Source organism: Aptenodytes patagonicus, chromosome 8 (assembly GCF_965638725.1).
Source record: "Aptenodytes patagonicus chromosome 8, bAptPat1.pri.cur, whole genome shotgun sequence".
Classification (NCBI taxonomy): domain Eukaryota; kingdom Metazoa; phylum Chordata; class Aves; order Sphenisciformes; family Spheniscidae; genus Aptenodytes; species Aptenodytes patagonicus.
The window spans coordinates 19,129,108-19,149,243 of record NC_134956.1 but is presented as its reverse complement, the minus strand read 5'-3'; the positions used below and the strand labels follow the sequence as shown (position 1 = coordinate 19,149,243).

At 38.9% G+C, this 20,136-nt stretch overlaps 1 protein-coding gene across 1 annotated transcript; it reads left to right on the top strand.

Annotated features, from left to right (window-relative positions):
- The first annotated feature begins 639 nt into the window (after positions 1–639).
- On the top strand, positions 640–20,099 carry TMF1 (TATA element modulatory factor 1). Its single transcript, XM_076346625.1, has 17 exons — positions 640–842; positions 3,449–4,689; positions 6,483–6,586; positions 7,466–7,592; positions 8,568–8,673; positions 9,312–9,454; positions 10,028–10,194; positions 10,361–10,517; positions 11,013–11,105; positions 11,713–11,869; positions 12,623–12,815; positions 13,146–13,215; positions 13,299–13,391; positions 14,465–14,575; positions 15,233–15,379; positions 15,861–15,986; positions 16,862–20,099. Exons 1-17 carry the CDS (start codon positions 701–703, stop codon positions 17,003–17,005), a joined length of 3,321 nt encoding a protein of 1,106 aa, XP_076202740.1. The 5' UTR covers positions 640–700; the 3' UTR covers positions 17,006–20,099.
- The last annotated feature ends 37 nt before the right edge of the window (positions 20,100–20,136 follow it).

Genomic DNA, 20,136 nt, shown 5'->3' with positions numbered 1-20,136 from the left:
ATTAAAAGATCTAGGGCATCATTTGGCTGCTTTACTGAAAGGTCTCTGACTAAGTGGTGCCGGATACCTCAACGCGAGTTCTCTGATCTACTGGACGCGTGTCAACTGTGTTTAAGCTTTACACCTTCCAGCCTTGCACTTGAACTCAGTGGTAAAGGGGCGGGGGCATTTTACTGTAATTTTTAACCAGATAATTTTTAACAACTGCACGTTTGGAAGCGTTAAAAGGCCCCACGTAAGCGGTGGGACTTCAAGCAGCGAGTTGAGGCGCTGAGGTTTAGAAGCGCGTATACCTGGTTCGTCGTTGGCGTTAGGCAGCCGAAGGAAGCACTAAGGAGCTGGAACGAAGGTTGTCCTTTCAGCATCTAATCTGGAAGGGGTGTCGCAGCGGCAGGGAGGCGGCCGGGGCCGCCCCTCCGCCACGGCCGGTACCGGGGCGGCAGGCCTTGCTCCGCCTCTCGGGACGTGTCGGGGGGACGGAGGGCGGCTGCGCGCGGGCTTGTTTGCGACGTGGAGCCCGGCGGCGCGCAGGCGCGGGGCCGCCCCTCCCTTCCGCGCGGAGCCGAGCCCGAGGCCGCCGGCCCCGCCGCCGCCGCCGCCGGGGAGCGGGCTGTGAGGGCGGGTCGCTCCCCGCCCGCCTCTGTGCTTGTGGCCCGGTGCCGCCGCCGCCGCCTCCGCGCGGGACCGGGCGGCGCGGAGGATGAGCTGGTTCAACGCCTCGCAGCTGTCCAGCTTCGCCAAGCAGGCGCTGTCGCAGGCCCAGAAGTCCATCGACCGGGTGCTGGACATCCAGGCCGAGGAGAGCCCCTGGCCCGACGCCGTCATCCCCGACTACGGCGACGGTAAGCGTGGGTGACGGCGGGCGGCCCCCGCCGTGCCCCCAGCCCCCCGGGCGGGGCGGGCCGAGCCGCCTCGCCTCACGGCCTCCCGCCCGGCCCTTGCGGCGGGGTTGGCCGGGGAGGCGGCTCTCCCTCACCCTCCCCCCCCGCCCCTCTCCCCCGTCTCTCCCCCTTAACCCGGGGCGGGGGGGGGGGGTCACGCTTGCGGAGGTTTAACCGGCCCTCCCTGTCCAAAGCCCGTTCTGCGGGGCCTGTGGTACTTCTCGTTCCCCTCTTACAGGCGAGGGGGGGCCAACAGTGACAAAAAGCTGAGGAGGCCTCGGCAGCCCACGCGATACCTGGTTGGTGCCACCAGCGCCGTGGTTTTGTTGCATGGGTAGCACTGCGCTTCATACCCGTGTTTCTCAAGGCGTTATTATTTTGCCGAGGGACTAACAGGTGATAAAAACCGCTCAGTTAATAAAAAAGGGAAAACTACGTTCTTTCCGAGGCATGCGTGGATTCGCTCTTTGCGATAGGAAGAGCAGAGTAGAAGCTGGAAGTCTGGTCCGCGTAAGCCAAGTGAAGTTTCCACTTTTTGTGCCGTTAAGTTCATCATCCTCCAATATCTGTTGAAAGGGACGTTGGTGGAAAAGTTGTCGTGGCTTGGTTATGAGGAAGTGTCTGCTTTGTACGTGTGCTGATGTAGAACCTGAAAGAATGATCAGTCCTAAATTGTTGTTTGGAAGTGAAAGAGCAAAAAGGAGCCAGCACGTTAGAAACCTTTTTCCCCGTAAATAATGCCTTAAAGATAAGACTGAATAAAGAAAAGGCTGAGATACTAAGTCATTTGGAATCAGTGTCCTTCCCGCAACGACATCTGGAAGAACTGTATGTGTTTGTAGTAGGAGGTTATTTCCAGGTATACCCACAGCAGAGTTAGATTTCTGAAAATGGAAAGCTGTAACAATTGGAAGCGTTTTCTAGGTTGGTTGCTCAGCAAAGCGTAGGGTCAGTTTTGCATGTCTTCATCCCTTTGTGGGAGCAAGGCCTTGGCAGTCACTTACTTAGTCCAGCGTTGTCTTAAATTACAGGAACTGTTTATAGAAGACTGTGTTGTGTTTAGTTTCTTAAAACTTAAAACTTGTCCAAGCTGTTTTTTAATTTAATTTATATCTTAGCATTTATAGTAGTTCTGTAATTCATAAGAAAAGCAGCAAAGACCAGCCTGCATCTGTTTTTCAGGGAAAACATTTGTTTTTAAAAGAAGTAAAAATATTTTCTGAATGTTACAGTTCATTCACGAGGCTCTTTCTGAAGCTATCAAATCACGGACAAGGTAGTAATAAATCAGATGTTTGTAGTATTTTTGGCAATGAGAGCAGTAATTAGCTGAATTTCAGATCTTCAGGCCAATAGGTATCAACAGTTTCTGAAGGTGGTAGTCTACTTTAAATATTTAAACTTAATGTTTTTTAATAGATAAATATTGAAACTCAATGGTTTTTAATAATATACTTACTGTATAAAGTAAGCTTGTTTTTTAAGTGGCCTGAAATAGTTACGTTACCCAGATTTTGTTTGTAGGTACAAAATCAAATTGGATATTATTTTTGTATTTATCTTTCTTACTTGGGATGTTACTGAAATTCTTACTATCCTTGCTGTTGACAAGTCCTGGAAAACCTGCAAGAAATACAATAATAGTAACTAACTGTGAACTTTGTTTTAGGGCAGCTTCAGAACTAATCAATTCAGTATTTCTCCACAGGAGAAGAAGAAAACTATCATCTTAGCTGGGCTGCTGACAATGTGTATTGTCAGCTTCAGGCTGTTGCCTGGCGTGTGAGGAAAAATATGAAGCCTGTCACAGACTGAAAGGGCAAGAACCCTTCTTACAGTGTAAATTCTAAAAATATTTAAAGCTTTTTTTCTTCCCTGTTCTCTGTTAAAGGTGCGTGAAGTGTTTGTCTGTGTTCTACTGGCAGATAACTTTTAAGACCTAGTAATTGTTTCCTCCTTTTGTAATCTATAGAATTCTTTACTTTTAAACTACAGTTTTTCAGATTGTTTTGCCTAGCCTCCTTTCACTGTAGGAAGCAGGAGGCCGCATTCCCTTTCCCTTGTTCCCTTCCCAAAGGAAATGCTTGCTTTTTGTGCCCGAATAGGCTTCAGACTTGCCCTTATTGCTTTCAGAATGCTGCGTGGGCTCGTTTCCCCTTCCCAGACACTTCTCTCCATCATCTTTCTGAAATTCTCACTCGTGGATTTACTGGTGTAATTTGTGTGTGCTTTCTTTCTGCCTTTGCTGAAGTTACTGTTTAACAGGGAGGGAGCAAGTTGGTTCCATTCAGGTACTCCTACTTTCTGGAGGTGTCTGTGTCCACCTTAAGTCTTAGAATTGCTTCACGTCTTCCTTAAGCTTCTTTTGCTTTGTCTAAAAATCAGTTCCAAGCTTTGTAAGGAAATAGTAACAAAAATGATGCTGTTTGTGATCATGTATAATATTCACTTTAAGTTGTATGATATTGAAAACATTTCTTCTGAACTGTTGCATCTAAAAAGACAAATATTGAAAAAATAATACATTTTAAGTGTTCTTGGCCTATCTCTTTTTTTTATTGTTTTAGGAACAAATTCTCTCATAAGTGGAGGATGGGATACATCTTCCTGGGGCTTAAGTTCAAACACAGAACCACAGAATCAGCCAATATCACCAACAGCAATCACTAAGCCAGTGCGGAGGACGGTAGTAGATGAATCTGAAAACTTCTTCAGTGCCTTTCTCTCTCCGACAGACGTTCAGAGTATACAGAAAAATCCAGTGGTATCCAAACCTCCAGCCAAATCACAGCGACCCAAAGAGGAGGTGAAAAGCACTTTAAAGGAGCCTCAACACCCCAGTCAGCTGGAAGTACCAGTGACAACAGAGGCAGAAGTGAAGGATTCCTCTGTAGCTGGCCTAGTGGACTTGAAAAACCTCGATATTCCCAAGGAGAAAATAGAAGAGAATTCTGTGCTTAAATCTAATGCCAAGCCTGAAGAAAGCACCAATGAAGTTACTGACAAAAAGGTGTCTGCCCTAAATTTGGAAGTACCTGAAGATGCTCTTAATGAAAAATCCAGTGTAGGAGGGGGTGGAACGGGAGGTGCACCGGAGAGCACTTCGCAGCCTCTTAATGCAGGTACAAAAGACATGGGTTTGGAAGCTAAGGAGCGAAAGACTGAGGACAGGCAAAGCAATACACCATCACCTCCAGTTAGCACTTTCTCTTCGGGGACATCCACAACTAGTGATATTGAAGTTCTGGACCATGAAAGTGTAATAAGTGAGAGCTCAGTAAGTTCAAGACAAGAAGCCGCAGATTCAAAATCCAGTCTTCATCTAATGCAAACGTCATTTCAGCTTTTATCTACATCTGCCTGTGTAGATTATAATCGTTTAGATGACTTTCAAAAAATGACCGAGAGCTGCTGCTCCTCTGATGCTTTTGAAAGAATTGATTCATTTAGTGTGCAGTCTTTAGATAGTAGAAGTGTAAGTGAAATAAATTCAGATGATGAGTTATCAGGCAGGGCTTCTGCTTCAGCATCTGTCGCTGTCAGTCCTTCTGCACCAAAGACAGAAACAGTTGATGCTCTGAAAAATAAATCTGAAAACTTGAATGACGCTCCTGTTTTACATGCCGAGGAAGCTGAGATGGAAGAGAGTGGGAGAAGCGCGACCCCTGTTAATTCTGAGCAGCCAGATGTTTTGGTTGCTACTGTGCAAACTGTTGAAGAAGAGATTGTGAAAGAGGAGACTGAGCCGCAGCAGGATGCTGTTGAAAAATTGTTAGGAGAGGACACTGAAAAGCAAGAGCTTAAAAAGGTAACTGTAAAACGTTTTTTGCAAACACACCCTTTAATTACAAATGAAACTCCTATCGTCTCCTTATATAGGTATTAGCTTCACCTTATTTGAATGAATTGATTGATGCTGAACTACTTTACCTTGTAGAAAACTGTCCTTGATATTCTGCAGTGGAAGAATACTGGTGAAATTTCTGGTCAAATAGTTTTGGTTTTCACCTAATCCACCTAGTTATTGTTTTTGTGAATTGTGGGTAGTGCTAGCAGACAGGAAGCCTTGATAAGTCAAATGTGTTATTTTAATTCTTTGGTGTATTTTTTTTTTCTGTGAAAGGTGGAGGAGGTTCCTTGAATCAAAATCAAATTTTGATTTGAATTATGGAACCACAAGCCTTTAGTATTTCAGCAATAATCAAGATAATATTTTGCAAGCATTTTTTTCCACAGACTTACAAACTGTCAACATTTGTTTACATTCCAGGAGTGTTATTCATGTTCTTTGAGGATAGTAGTAGTTAGCGTAAATAAGTCCTTTTTACTCGACAAATTAATGTCTCTTTTTAGCAGAAATAATCTTTACTTGTAAAAAGATGGTTTTTTAATGAAGAACATAAGCCTAGTTATGGATAGTGAATAGATTAAAAGAAATTTGGATGGCTAGTTTAAATAGATGACGTGACTAGAGATGTGGCGAAGTGGAAGGCTAAACTGGAGCTTTGAAGCAGCATGTTTTGTCCAGTTCTGCCAGTGTATTGTGCGCTACCTTTTTTCCATTTCTTTTGTCACCTTCCTGTCCCTCTATGCTTGTTTTTAATTTCTGAGCTCCTTTGACGTGTGTTTTGCTCTGTTTCCTTGCATTCTGCTTTGCTCATAGTCTATGTGCCTAATATGTGACATAGATGGGCCCTACTCATGGCCTTGCCCTGTAGGCATACTTACAATACTGATGCTATTTCTGATAGTAATAAGGGAAAAGCAATTGCTTATGGCAGTTCATAAAACCCCAATGTAATCTGTGTTTTAAGGAAAGCAGTTGTTTGTGTAAATTGTACAGAATGATGGTGTAAATTCCTTAGGGAACTCCATGGCCATGTACTGTTATTCTTAAGTTGTCCTAAACTTAAACGGTTATACATTATGGGAAATAGTGATAATGGGCCACAGCAAATTTTGTCTTTCATTGTCCATATTGAGCTACATTTATAGAATCTGTTTCATTTGTATATTTGCATGTATGTTTGTGTTTTTTCTCTGTATTTAGCTTTCCAAAATCTGGTATTAAGAAATTATTTTGATGATGTGAGCTAAGAGCTCTTGATCCTGCCTAGAAGTTTGCTTCCCTCATCTGATGCTGTCTTGCTGCTTTGTGCTAACGTTTCACAGAAGTGACCTTCCAATGTAAATTATTCTGTGATTCTGTAAAGAGTGATATAAGGAGCACTGGCAGTCTTAATGGTTAATGTTAGCTGTAGTTTTATAGGCTATCAGCTCTGTTTAAAAATTTCATTTATGATTAAACATAACTGTTGATGATTTTGTTGAGGAACTTAGCTGAGCTGCATGTGCTTACTTGGTAGAATTTCTACACCTGCAGAAGACAGGTATCTTGTGTTTAGATATTGCTTAGTTCTAAATTAATGTGGCAGAAACATGGTAATCTTTACTGAATTCTATCTCAAATTCCTAAAAACATTGACAAGTTCAGCTTTAAATAGTGTTGGGAGGGAATGGTGGGGGGAAAGGGGAAGCCTGCCCCTCTTGTGTTTTAATTGTCCCATTCATCTGATCTTTATCTGTAAAAACATTGTCCAGATGATTGATTCATTAACTGAGAAACTGGAGAAGAGGGAAATACAGTTATTAAGTACTAGTAAAGAAAAGGCGCGCCTGGAAGAAGCTTATGATAACCTAAAAGAGTAAGTATGAAAATATACACAGTAGTGGGTGTAACTGTAACTTTAATGTTATACAATCAGTAGACAATAATCGTAAAACAAGTAGCTTTATAGCTAGAACAAAGGTTGCAAGGGATGTGCACTGTTTGGGAAAGGTGGAAATAATGATTGCATGTGCTGTGATGGTATTTTTTTAAAGACACATTATCTCTTGGGGCCAAAATCTCTTTTGGGAAGAGGCTGGTGAAAGGTTTTTCAGTAAGTAAGCAGTAGGAATGACAAACAGATGTGTAGAGTCAGACTTGGTTATTAATAAAGATCTTTGTTATAAGACTGGATTCAGCTGTTAAGGGAGACTGATTCTTCTGATACAGATGGATGAACCTGATTTACTAAGTAATTTGCTGACTGAAATGTAGGCAGTGAAAGTGTGGTAGAAGGGCTGGTTGTAGGGAAAAACCTGAATTCATTATTTAATTCAGTTAAAATTAAAAGGGAAAAAAATGAAAAGTTGGATTTATCAGTTTGCTGATCAAATATCAAAATTTACAGATAATATGTGAAGGTATTATTTAATGACTAAATTGATCTTAACTTAAAAATACATTTAGTCTTTTGCCCTGTATATGATACAGGCTATGGTTAATCAGAAAGAACTTGATTAAGGGGCAAAACACTTAAGGTAAATCAAGCATTTCATTGTTTTCACGGGTAAATTACTGAATTAGTAAGGATCTTTGATTAGTACTTCTAATACAGATGTGTTTTTTGACTTCTGGTTAACGTGTAAAATAAAAAAAAACCCAACACATTTTAAAAGCATTTAAGACAACCTATTGCAAACTGCTTGGAATGTCACATAACCGTGCAACTGTTCTGAAATGTTAATTTTAAATGTAGTGAAATGTTTAGAATGAAAGAAGAGAGCAGTAGCCTTTCATCTCTTAAAGAGGAGTTTGCTCAGCGAATTGCGGATGCTGAAAAGAAGCTCCAGCTAGCCTGCAAAGAAAGAGATGCAGCTAAAAAGGTAATTGGGCTTTTTGGTGAAATTAATGTTTATTATTTTAGAACACAATTAAGTTTCTTGAGGTAAATTCATAAAAATTAAGCTAGGGAAAAGCATGAGACCGACAGGTGCTATCTCATGGTATTAGTAATTAGCATAAGCTGATTCTAGCCTCCCAGGCTGCTTGTTATTTCCTTGTGTTGACACATGTATTCTTGCAGCCGTGTTGTGAACCAAGCTAGGGAACTCATTTAAGTTAAAGTTAGTCTGGTTTGGGGGGGAGGGGGGAAAAGGTTTAACGCCTGCTCTCCTTTACCTTGTACCTGTGTATGCATTTGCATTGGTGTGAGGGAGAAGAATGGTCCGGGGATATGGGGAAGTGACGGTGAATGGGAATGGCTTCTTTAGAGGATTAACTGGTGGGAAAATTAAGGACTGGTGATGGATTGATTTGGAATGAGCAAAGAAGTGTGCAGCAACAAAGTTTGTGGAGTCTAAATGTTCTTGACCTGGTATCGGAGCATTACATTTCTCTAGCTTATTGCTGGTCTGCAAAAAGTAAACTCAAATCTGTAACTGGAAAAAAAAAATATTTCATAGTTCTTTTGTCACTGTATGTGTCACCGTGTTGGCACAGTAGTAAGCTGAAGTAGAAAAATTATCTGATACCTGTGTGTGAATATAACAGTTTGTTTTTACTATACTGCAAAAGTTTAAAGTCTAGAAAGTGAAACGGAAGGAGGAGTTGGAACAAATTGTACAGAGAATTTATGGAGTCTCAATCCTTGGAGGTTTTTAAAACTTGATGGAATAAGGCTCTGAGCAATCTGATTTGATCAGATAATCTCCAGAGTTCCCTTCCAACCTAAATTGTTTTCAAATAAAAGCCTTTTGAGAGGTCGGGGAGAAGAAAAAGGTGATCAGTGTAACTTACTGTGTGTTTTTCCCTAAATATATTTTAATAAATTGTCCTAAGTATTTTATCCTATTATTTAGGAAGTAAAGACTGTTAAAGAAGAATTGGCTACTAGACTCAATACCAATGAAACTGCCGAATTACTGAAAGAAAAAGAAGAGCAAATCAAAGGATTAATGGAGGAAGGTGAGAATTTAAATTTTTTTTAATAGTAAAAAATTGTAGAATAGCTTGAAATTTACTGCCTTCACATATGAGCCTTCTTTATGTGGGAAAAAAAATACAACATTTGAAGCATGTTAGATGTTTCTGAATATTTGAACCATCTAGTTAATAGCAAAGAGCAGCAGGAGGGATCAGTCAAATACAGATGGCTAGAGGGGTACTTTCTGCAATATGCATTAAAAGGCACTGTGAGATAAAACCAGCGTGCAGTACAACGCTCCAAGTTCCATTCAACAGAAATCTAACTAGGGCACTATTCAAGGCATTTCTACAGTGTCTCCCTTACTACTTTTTAATTTTGGAAGTAAAATATGGTTACTAAATGAACAGGCCATTTTGGGGTTTTTTCCTGATATGAGGGCTTTACTTTCGAAGCCTTTCACTGCCTATCCTATCTCATCTCACTATAGCTTAGTGTAGCAAGGTCATCTCAGGATAAGGTAGATTTAAGAACTTGCATGAAAAAATGTAAGAGGAAGTACTTCCCTACATACTCGATTATTATTTTCACGGGACTGAAGAGCAGGGGATGGTGTGAATAGAGAGAGTTCATAGAATAACAGCAGTATGCACTAGCTTTATGTTCATTTTTTTCACAGGAGAAAAGCTTTCCAAACAGCAGCTGCACAATTCCAACATTATTAAGAAATTAAGAGCCAAAGAGAAAGAGAGAGAAAATATTAACACAAAACAGAACAAGAAGATTAAGGAATTGGAAGAGGAGTTGCAGCATTTAAAACAGGTGAGATATTTGGGATTTTTTTTTTAAAGCTTTTCATGCTAGCTGCAGAGTAGCCTTTTTTGGGAGGCTCTAGATAGACTGATTTTTTTTTTTTCTTTTCTGGGAGACTTCTCTATTTCATATTATTGGAACCCTGAGATGCGATTTCTGCATGTATTCTCAGAGCAGTTTAAAACTGCGGTCAGGTATCTTTCCAGCTGCTTGTTCGCACTCATACTGCTGGTTATCAGGTGGGCTGACCAAATTCAGTACGCTAAATTTTAGTTTAGTTTTAGTTTTGCTGTACCAGCAAAATTTGGGCAGTTTTTTTGCTCGGTCAGTGATTGAAGCAATATCTTACAAGTAGCAGACCCAGTATGAGGAAGTATGTGAAACTGTGGTGAAGAAGAGCCCCCTTCTCTGGAGAAGATGGGGGGAGCTAAACCTTTCTTTTTTGGTGAAGTGTTAGATCGGTTTAGTCATTTTGTGTAAGTTAATCCTGAACTGGTTGCCACGGTTGTCATTGTCCTCAGGTGGTGTTGTCTACCCTGTGTACTGGGATTAGTCTCATGCTTCTTGTTTGCACTCTAATAGGTGCTTGATGGCAAGGAGGACCTTGAGAAGCAACATCGAGACAGCATTAAACAACTGAACAGTGTTGTAGAGCGACAAGAAAAGGACCTTGCCAAGCTTCAGGCGGAAGTGGAAGACCTTGAAGAACGGAACAGAAGTGTCCAGGCAGCACTTGACAGTGCATATAAGTAAGCAGATATTTGTGTGCCTGTCTTCAACCATACATTCAGCTTCTGTGTCTATTTCTTGTGCAGTGCTTGTGAAATGTTAATGTATAACGAAGTTATTTGCAAAGTCACTGTTGGCATTGTATAAACTGTCAAAAGCATTGCCTCTTCCCCCCCACCTCCCCAGGGAACTTGCAGATCTTCATAAAGCTAATGCTACAAAGGACAGTGAGGCACAAGAAGCAGCCCTAAGTCGGGAAATGAAGGCAAAGGAAGAGCTTGGATTAGCTCTGGAGAAGGCCCAGGATGAGGCGCGACAGCAACAAGAAGCTTTGGCAATTCAGGTGGGTCTTAAATGCAGTGAATAAAACTTTTACATTAAAAAAGTGAATGTACTCCGATGGTGTGTGCATCTGGCATAATGAACCAGATGCAATATAAGGTGGAACTCATTTATGTGTACTTAGCAAATACCCAATGAATTTCTTTTCTGTGAACTTGTTCAGTCTTTGGTAGTTGTGTTAAGTTTCAAAATTTTAATTTTACTAAAAAATACTTCCAATTTTACTTGTCTCAATTAAGGGACTTTGACAGGTTCTATGTTAAGTTTGTAGTGCTTTTACAATGATGCAAAGTTCAAGAAATTTAGTTGGACAAAATTTTTAGCGATAGATAATTGAGTGTAACTCTTTGTGCATGCAAAACTCAAGCCTTTCACTTAACTTGTAAACAGACATACCCTGTCTAACAGTGTTTAAAAATGGTATAGGACTGTAGCAATGAATAGGTGGTACTGTAACTTCTGGGAAGAGATTAGCGACAATGTCTTGTTTATTTAGGTGGCAGACCTGAGGCTAGCGCTGCAACGTGCAGAACAGCAGGCAGCAAGAAAAGAAGACTATTTACGCCAGGAAATTGGTGAACTACAACAGGTGCTGTAGCAAATAGATGATGTCAACTTGTATCTGCAAGGAGGGCTTCTACAAGCTGAAAATGAGACCTAGCATGACGTTAATAGTCTGAAAAAGAGGCTTTGTTTTCCTGGTTACCTGCAGTATTTGTCCTGGGTAGAACAACAAAAACACTACAGGAAAATTTTTTTTTAATCACATATTGAAAACAAAATCATAATTTTTATGATGCCTTTTAAATGTAATGCTATCCTTTTAGTATAAGACAAAGTACAACCATTAAGCTTGTAATAGTCCTCTGAAGTTGCTAGCAAATATGTTTTAAATTACTCTTTAGCTGCTGCTTAAGAATATTTTTCTTGTTGGTAAGGTCCAGAAGATAGATAGATTATTGCCAAAATGTTTCAAGTGGTGTCCAGAGGGCTCTTGAAATGTAAATTTCTGGGCTGTTGCTCTATCATGTATCTAAAATTAGGCTTCTATCTTGAAATTTCACACTTTACTGTGAGTCTGAACATACAAATTTCGGAATGTAAAGCAACTGCTATGTGTTTTGCTGAAGTCTGTATTAATCTTCTAATCCATCATATGATTCTAAAGCTTAATTATATTTAATTCATGATTTCAGAGACTCCAAGAAGCAGAGAGCCGGAACCAAGAACTAAGTCAAAGTGTTACATCTGCTACACGGCCACTTCTCCGGCAGATAGAAAACCTGCAAGCCACACTGGGAGCACAAACCTCTGCGTGGGAAAAATTGGAAAAGAACCTTTCTGACAGACTTGGTAAAATGTTTTTAGCTTTTACTGAACAGTGAGGCTCTTGTTGAAGATGTGACATGGCTGAAGGTAAATGAAAAGGGCTTGACACTTGCCCAAAGCACAGATGGTGGGTGAGGAGAGATGAGCACAAAATGCTTTTCTGTAAGGAAATGGTAAGTGGGGTATTCTGCCAAGGTTCTTGGACAGGTAACTCACTGATCCTCTTCAAAACACAGCGTAACATAAGATTGTAAGATAGAGGTGTTAAGGTGTACATGTCCTTACAGCATGTAAAGGAAGGATGGACATTGAGACACTGGAAGTACACCAGCATTTTCAGTTGTCAAGCCTGGTGCTTAGATGCTGTAAATCATTTACTTACCTAACTGCATAGGTGATGAGACATATATTTGTTGATACAGTAGTAATCTATTATTTTAAATGAAAAGTGCATAAAACACCCAAAGGTGGACCCAGAGAAATTACTTCCTTTCTGGAGGCAATCTGTAGTTGTATATTGCATTCTGAAAGAGTATGAAGTCTCCTTGTTCTGCATTGTTTTGTTCCTCTAACTGTATGGTGGAAAATACTTAATTTCCTTTATAACAGAAAACAGTTCTGGGGGGTTTTCTGGTGTTTTTTTTCTTTTTTAAAAAAAGAAAAATTAGTTTCATCTAAAAAACCTCAAATTCCATTTTGATGCTTAAATAATTGACCTATATTATAGATGTTTGATCAAAAAAGTTAAATTCCATGTTTTTCTTTACTTAATATTAGGTGAGTCTCAAACTCTTCTAGCAGCAGCAGCTGAGAGAGAACGGGCTGCTACAGAAGAACTTCTTTCTAATAAAATTCAGATGTCTTCCACTGAATCCCAGAATAGTCTTTTAAGGCAAGAAAATACCCGCCTTCAGGCTCAGCTAGAAGTGGAGAGAAACAGATTGAAGAAAATGGAAAATGAAAACAGTAGGTGAGTTGCACTTTTGTTTAACAGCATCTCTTTAAAATTGTGGTGAAATGGAGTAAGCTATCTCTTACATAACCACCTGCAGCAGATCTCTGCGAGTTGAAAGACTTGAGTCTTTTGAGTGTTGATAGGACTGTGCAAAATGATGACAGCTATTGATAAAGTTGTCCAGCTTGTTAAGGATATTTTGTTTCATGGTAAAGATTGTCTGAAGTATGTTACTTTCATGATGTTTTAAAGCCTTGAAACTATGTTTGTTTTAAAAGTATATGAATCTAAAGTAAACACAGAATACTTACTGACTTTCTCTACCTCTTTCTTTCCTCAATGTAGGTATGAGGTTGAACTAGAAGGACTCAAAGATGAGTATGCAAAAACCTTGGAAGACGCAAAGAAGGAAAAGGTATTGCCTACTTCAGCTTTAAGCTATGTTATCATTGAAGTCTGAGCTAGCAGGAGTTTAACAACCTGTATTTATTTTTGTAGACGCTGCTAGCTACTCAGTTAGAAATGGAGAAGATGAAAGTTGAACAGGAAAGAAAGAAGGCAATTTTCGTGCAAGAAGCAGCAAAGGAGAAGGTACCAAAACCAAACATTTCTATTCAATCTTATTGACACTACCATTATTTTAGTAGATACCTAGAACCTGAAAGTGTTGCAAGCAACCAAGTGGACTTAGAGCAGTACAGTATATGCTGTCAGCCTAGGCATTAGGGACTTGACTTCTTCTTTATTGTGACTGCCTTTTATTTCCAATGAAATAAGTGCTTGTGTGATGCGATACTGAAATGGGTCTTGAGTAATAGTGTATTTAACCTGAGAAGAGATAAAATATGGATAATGATTAATCTTCTGATTTTTTGAATGCTCTTGGATTTTTTTTTCTTCTGAAGCTACTTGTTTTCTTTGCTTAGACTACTAGCATTGCTTCCACTGAATTCCTGTTTTGCATTTCACGTGACTGTGTGTAATGTACCACATGCTTTCCAGCTTAAGTCACAAGGCACAGAAGAGTCCTCAATAGTCAGTAACTTTGTTACTGCTAATTAGCAATTGATATTCAAGTAAAACTTTCTATTACTGTTTTTTTACCATCTCCAGTTCTAAAATCTAAGTGCTTTATCCTTTAGGGGCTAGCATACTTTCAGATGCTGCCTGTGGAAAGAGGTTAGTCTGTCTGGAAGGTATGTCAGTAAGGTATTAGCATGTAAGAAATCTCAGAATTGAATTCATATACTTCATAAAAAAGAAAGGTATTAACATGCATTCTAAAAAGAGACATACTTCTGCGTTTAGGATATTCTTCCTGTGATACATTTAGGCATACAAAACTGCCTCTGAATTTCCCTTGGCTACTTGAAAGAGAAATTCTTTTGGTGTAATTTGCAACTTCTGACTTTGTTTCCTGAAAAGTCTGAGGATTTGAATGTAGGCTAGAAGTGTCAGTAGCACAGTAGTTGTTCATTGTTGAACTTTCATATGGTTTAGGGATGGGGGAAGGGTTATCTGTCACATTACGTTCTGTAGTTGGTGGTGGAAAAGGGCAGTCTGTTCTTTACAGAATCTGACTTTCACCATCTTGTAAACTTTTTTCTTAATCTAACTGGTGATGTTGTGTGTTTGGGGTTTTTTTGTTGTTTGTTTCTTTTAAGGATCGGAAGTCATTTACAGTTGAAACTGTTTCAAGTACTCCAACTATATCACGCTCTAGTTCCATAAGTGGAGTTGACATGGCAGGTCTTCAGACATCTTTCCTCTCACAGGTATCGTATATCAGTTATATTGGCTTTTTTTTTTGACTGCTTTTTTTCCTCTTCAAGAACTTTTATTAATGTAGAAAATGACTCTTCAAGAGCATATTGGCCTTAGATGAGGTAATTCCTATGCAGAAGCATCTAAAGCCTGCTTACAAGATGTCTATGATTGTAAAACATCTGTGAAAGACAGCATGAAACTACAACTTTTATTGCAGAGTAATATATACGTGAATTGGTGCTGAGTTCACAGGTCTAATTTCATCTAGAAGAATTGAATAACACTAGTAGGAGTCAAATCAATTGATTTGTTTTTACTAGCAATCCTGGTTTAGGGCACAACCCTGCTCCCTAGGCAGTATCATTGACTGTTGTGGTCTGTGTGAAGTCTGCTGCTTCTGCTGCTTTCCTGTGGATATGGTTATCGATGTCCAAGTTAAATGACAGTTGTATAGGTGACATGAGAACTTGCCAGTAAGGAGCTCTCTCAGATTGTACCTATTCACCTTAAGCTTTTGTTTTAAAAACAAACTTTAAGCATTGAAATGCTTGCCTAGTGACAGGATAATTTTAAATTTTAAATGAAATAATACTTTGGGAGAGGGAAGATTCCAAAGGGTGCACATTTGTGTCTAATTTTAAGCTTCTTTAACCATCTGTTTGTAGGATGATCCTCATGATCACTCATTTGGGCCAATAGCTACTAGTGGGAGCAATCTTTATGACGCTATAAGGATGGGAGCAGGTTCAAGTATAATTGAGAACCTTCAATCACAGCTAAAACTAAGAGAAGGAGAGATTTCACATCTACAGGTACTGTAGTTAATCTTATATAACCAAACACAGCATTTGTAAGTGTAAATACTAATGCAATCAATATTATATTCAAATTTTATATTCAATATAAAATATATGCAATCAATTTTATATTCAGAAAGCTTGGTCCCTCTCCTCACAGCAGAGTGCATTCGCTCTTCCCCTTTCATGACAATTCTATTAACCGGGATAGCCGCCGGAGGTACGTGTAGGGAAGAGCAAGAAGAAGGATTTGTTGCTTCCTTTTTTGTTTTGGCAAGGACCTATCCAGAAAGCTGAACTTGTCTGTCTGAAAAATAAAAAAAACAAACCACTGATCAGATTTTGAGAAGAAAGTGAGAGTGCTTCCAGGGTGTGCTGTTTCATAGTCTGGCTTAAGAAAAAAACCTTAATTACTGTATCAAAATATTTCAATACGGTGTTTTATAAACGTGGTAAATTCTTTCCTCCTCCTAATTGTTAAAAGTATTTACCTTAGCTGGAAATTGGGAACCTTGAGAAAACTCGATCAATAATGGCAGAAGAACTGGTTAAATTAACAAATCAAAATGATGAACTTGAAGAAAAAGTGAAGGAAATACCAAAATTACGTACACAGTTAAAGGTAAGTGTATTTCTGTTGTAAATCTGATGTAAAATGGACATATTTGGGTTTTTTTAGAAATATCCCTATCAATTTAGGATTATATTCAAATCTGCCCCTAATGATAAATGACTGAAGAGCCTGGGGTTTTTTTGTATAGTAGAATCTAAAAATGCCTACTCCGTGACTAGGTAGTCACTTCAAAATGCAGTTGTTAGAAATGTGCACTGTGCATAAGATTGCATGTTAAATCAGGGAGAGAACTTTTTTTTTCTTGTTTCTCTCATGTAAGACACTTGTGTGGAAGTAGTCTTTTTGGAGGAGGGGGTGTTTTGATAAATAGCGTGGCTTTATGAGTGTGATCGGAAGCTGAATGAGTGTGCAGTACAGATACAGGTAATAGGACCAATGCTTTAATCCTCTGAATGTTTAAGAACTTAAATTGAAATATTGGAAATAGTTTTGGAATAACTGTGGAAATGATTGTTGTTCTTTAAGTGCAGAATGTTAAATTTCCCGATGAAACATTTCACAAACTGTGGTTATTCCTGTAGTAAAACTTAGTGCAGTTTGCTAACTGTTTTTTTAATGCTTATAGCGGTTGAACTTCAAGGTGCTTCAGTACGTCCTCCGAAGCCAGCACTAATTCTTTGTAGTTCAAGGATCTTTGTCTTCGGAATATCTCCCTTTTATATCTAGACTATAGATGTAGCCATGTTCAGAGAGTCAAAGCATAAAGTGTTTCTGAAGAATTTACGGTGTGCTTCATTGTAAAGTAGTTATACTTTGATAAAAGAATGCTACACTTATTTTCCCTAGTAGTGTAAAACACTATCCTAGCAGCAACTTTTTTTAAGCTGAAAAACAGTCAGATAACAAACTGCATGTCCTTGCAGGATTTGGATCAAAGATACAATACAATTCTTCAGATGTATGGAGAGAAAGCAGAGGAAGCTGAAGAACTCCGGCTGGATCTCGAAGATGTGAAAAACATGTACAAGACTCAGATAGATGAACTTTTAAAACAAAGACAAAATTAATTCCTGCTGGAACTCTTAACATTATGTGATAACAGATTGTAAAGATAATTGTTTATGTAAATGCTGAATTTAAATGTCTTGTAAAAAAGTAACTGTATTATAGAAAGTGTGACTATATAATAGAGTTCATATGTTGACAAAAAAATTAATGCTTTAAGTGTCTTGTACTGTCTGCAGTTAAATTATTTGTGCAATATTTAAATTGTTTTTCTCGGTCATCTCTTTATTTAAGTTTTTGCTAAACGGTGGACCATTTTATTTGTAAACAGTAGCAGAAATGATGATTGTTACCTTGTGAGACCAGCGCTGGAAGGCATGAGTTTTACTGAAGCAGCCCTGAGTTCATAAACTCTGTGTATCTATGAAAATGACGTTACGAGTCTTTTTTAAGTATTCTTAAGATGAGTTTTTCTAAAATCTCACCAGTAAATTTTTAATAACAAAATAGCAGTGGCTTGCTATCTGAAGCATAATTGGTGGATATTTTTATGACAGAAAATCGCATATTTGTACTCACAACATCTGAACGTTAGGATGATAATTCTCTATTCTTAGACAAATCAGGTCAGTCTGACTGTTTTACACTAAGTCCTCTAAGCAGAGTGTGAGACTCGGATGAGACTTTATAAATCACAGCTTCATCTTGTATATTGCTTGTGTTGTCTCATGAGCTGTCTAGAGACAGTAGCTCTGCTTGTAATTCTAAATGTGTTTAACTTCTAACACCAGAAGTCTGAACTATTCAGTATTTGTTCTATAGATTTGGATGCTGGTTTTTAACAGTAGCTAAAATGGTTCAGAAGAACGCAGAAAAATGATTTTTTTTTTTTTTTAAATTAATTGCTGCTGCTCTCATGGTTCCTTGTATATAAGTAGCAAGGCTAAGACTTTTTGCAAAATTGTACCGTGACTTAATATAGTTTTCAAGCAAGTTTCCAGTGGCTGCAAAGTATTTCTCATGCCATTCCTTACGCAAGGTATTGGTCAAATAGCATCCACATGGCTCGAAGTTTAGCCGCATTTTCGGTAATGTCAGAGGAAACGTTTGGATTGGACCCTTGGGAATGCTGAGAATCGACGGAAGAAGCTTGCCTCTTCCTCTCTGCATTCCAGACAGCAAATGTTTTGCTACATCTCAGAGCCGTAGCAGTGATAGGTACTTGTGTGAAATACTTGGCGGTTGAAATTCTTTGCTTATCGTACCATTGCCTCTACTGTGAGAAGGGTTTCTTCACATCTGTGCGCCTTGTAATTTGTGTGAGAGAATCTGTTCCTGCTTGTGTATTCAGTGGCCTGAGAGAGACAAAGGACGTGAATGATGAGAAATTGCTTCTGGAGAAAAGCCTCTCAGTAATACGACTTTTCTCTACGGGTGTTAGGGATTTATTCCTCATTGGGAGAACAGTTAGTCACTGAAGTTACACAGGCAAGGGTATGTTCGTGGAAAAACCTAGTTCAGTTTGAGATTCAGGCAGTTATTCTGAGGATTTCAATAAAGCCATAGAGCAAGAACACTAAACTTTGTCTTAACTCCCCATCTGTCATCGAAACTTTAACTGCTTTAATAAAATGAAAGACTTTTTTCTTTTTTTTTCTTCCCCTTTTTTTTTTTTTTAATGGGGAGGTGGAAAGGAACTACCCTCTTACTGTCTTAGTTTCAGTTTTGGAAACCAAGGTGAAACCATTTTTCTTCTAAAAAAACCTCAGAATTTAACAGTTTGCCTTCATATTGAAGCATGGTTGGTTGCTATAAGTTTAAAAAACAAAACAACAAAACCCCCCACAAAAAAACCATAAAAAACACACTCCATATAAAAGCACTTGTTGGAACTTACCGATTTGCTGTTAGAATTATGATGAGTAAATGTTAGAAGTTCAGCCTTCTTTTAAAAAATGAAAACAACTTTTTATGTTGGTCAAAGATTAGAAATTCTATTCAGCTTTTATCTGCTGCAGCGAATCAATAAATTGCTGATTTTCACCACTTTTTTACAGTCTTGGTAGACAAATGCAGCACGCTTAAAAAACAAACAAACAAAAAAAAAACCCCAAACCTTTGAACTTTTATTTGGACCTACTGCTGCCAGTGCTTTTGAAGGTAACATTTCCTGTGTAATGTGTGAGTCGATGCTCGGTAAGGGCTGACACAGGTGCTGTGTTGAGGAGGTCTCAGGCTATCTTGGGTTTTCAGGAAGAACTTAGGTAAACAGGAAACTTTAACATGCAGTCAGCATTAACTGTTTTAGATATAAAAGCATTTGTCAGAGTATTAGATTTTTAAATTTTACAGAAGTAGATGGAAATATTTGTATTGACTATTTTTGGATTCTTTATTCCCATTTAGTGCAACCTTTACTTTTGCAGGAGAATCAGATGGCCTACTGTGTCTTAGTCATCAAAGCCTTAGAAAACAAAGTGGCTGTTGGAAGGTAACGTAGACTTTAAAGTATTCTGATTTTGATATAAATCTTGTACATTTGTTTTGAGGAAACATTAAGATTAGCATCTGCTCGGACACCTTAAGTTCACTGCTGCTGCTGAGATTGCCTGGAAAAGTAACATGCAAAATGAAAGGACTTAGAATACTAATGTCCACTTCTGTTTAAATTTATTATTTTAGAATATTCCTTCTGAAAGCAACTAATTTATACCTCATTTTCACTGCATATGCCAAGTATGAAGAAATGCCATGTGCCGGCTTACTGAAAGCATACTGTTCAGAGGGGGCTTATTTCCTGGTCTGTGGAAGGTGACGGAAGGGCCTCGGTTAACGCGGGTGGGTTTGGATGAGGTGTAGGCTACGCTGGTGCTTGCTTCTCTGGGCGTTGCGTTGCATCCTTTATCAACACGGGAGATGGTGTTCAAAATCCGATGTATCCATACATGAGAGAGAGGATTAGTTCTATTAATTTTTTTGTCCTGCTACAAGTTTGTTGCAATTTATGTCCGTATGTTTTATTAAGGGCTATAACGATCCTGAGTATGAAACAAAATGGGTTATTGCACGGTGAAATTGGAACCCTTGGTTTCTAGTTGTAAAATGTGTATAAACTGTAAAAAGCATGGGTCAGGGTAAAATAAAATTTTGCTCTAAGAGTGTGCTCTGGTTCTCTTTGAGAAAAGACTTAAAA

Excerpts from the sequence above, each read along its gene's own strand:
- TMF1 (XM_076346625.1), top strand. The coding sequence starts at position 701 with ATGAGCTGGTTCAACGCCTCGCAGCTGTCCAGCTTCGCCAAGCAGGCG. Across the intron at positions 9,455-10,027 it reads AGTTGCAGCATTTAAAACAG|GTGCTTGATGGCAAGGAGGA; the intron begins GTGAGATATTTG and ends GCACTCTAATAG. Across the intron at positions 15,380-15,860 it reads GAGAGATTTCACATCTACAG|CTGGAAATTGGGAACCTTGA; the intron begins GTACTGTAGTTA and ends TATTTACCTTAG.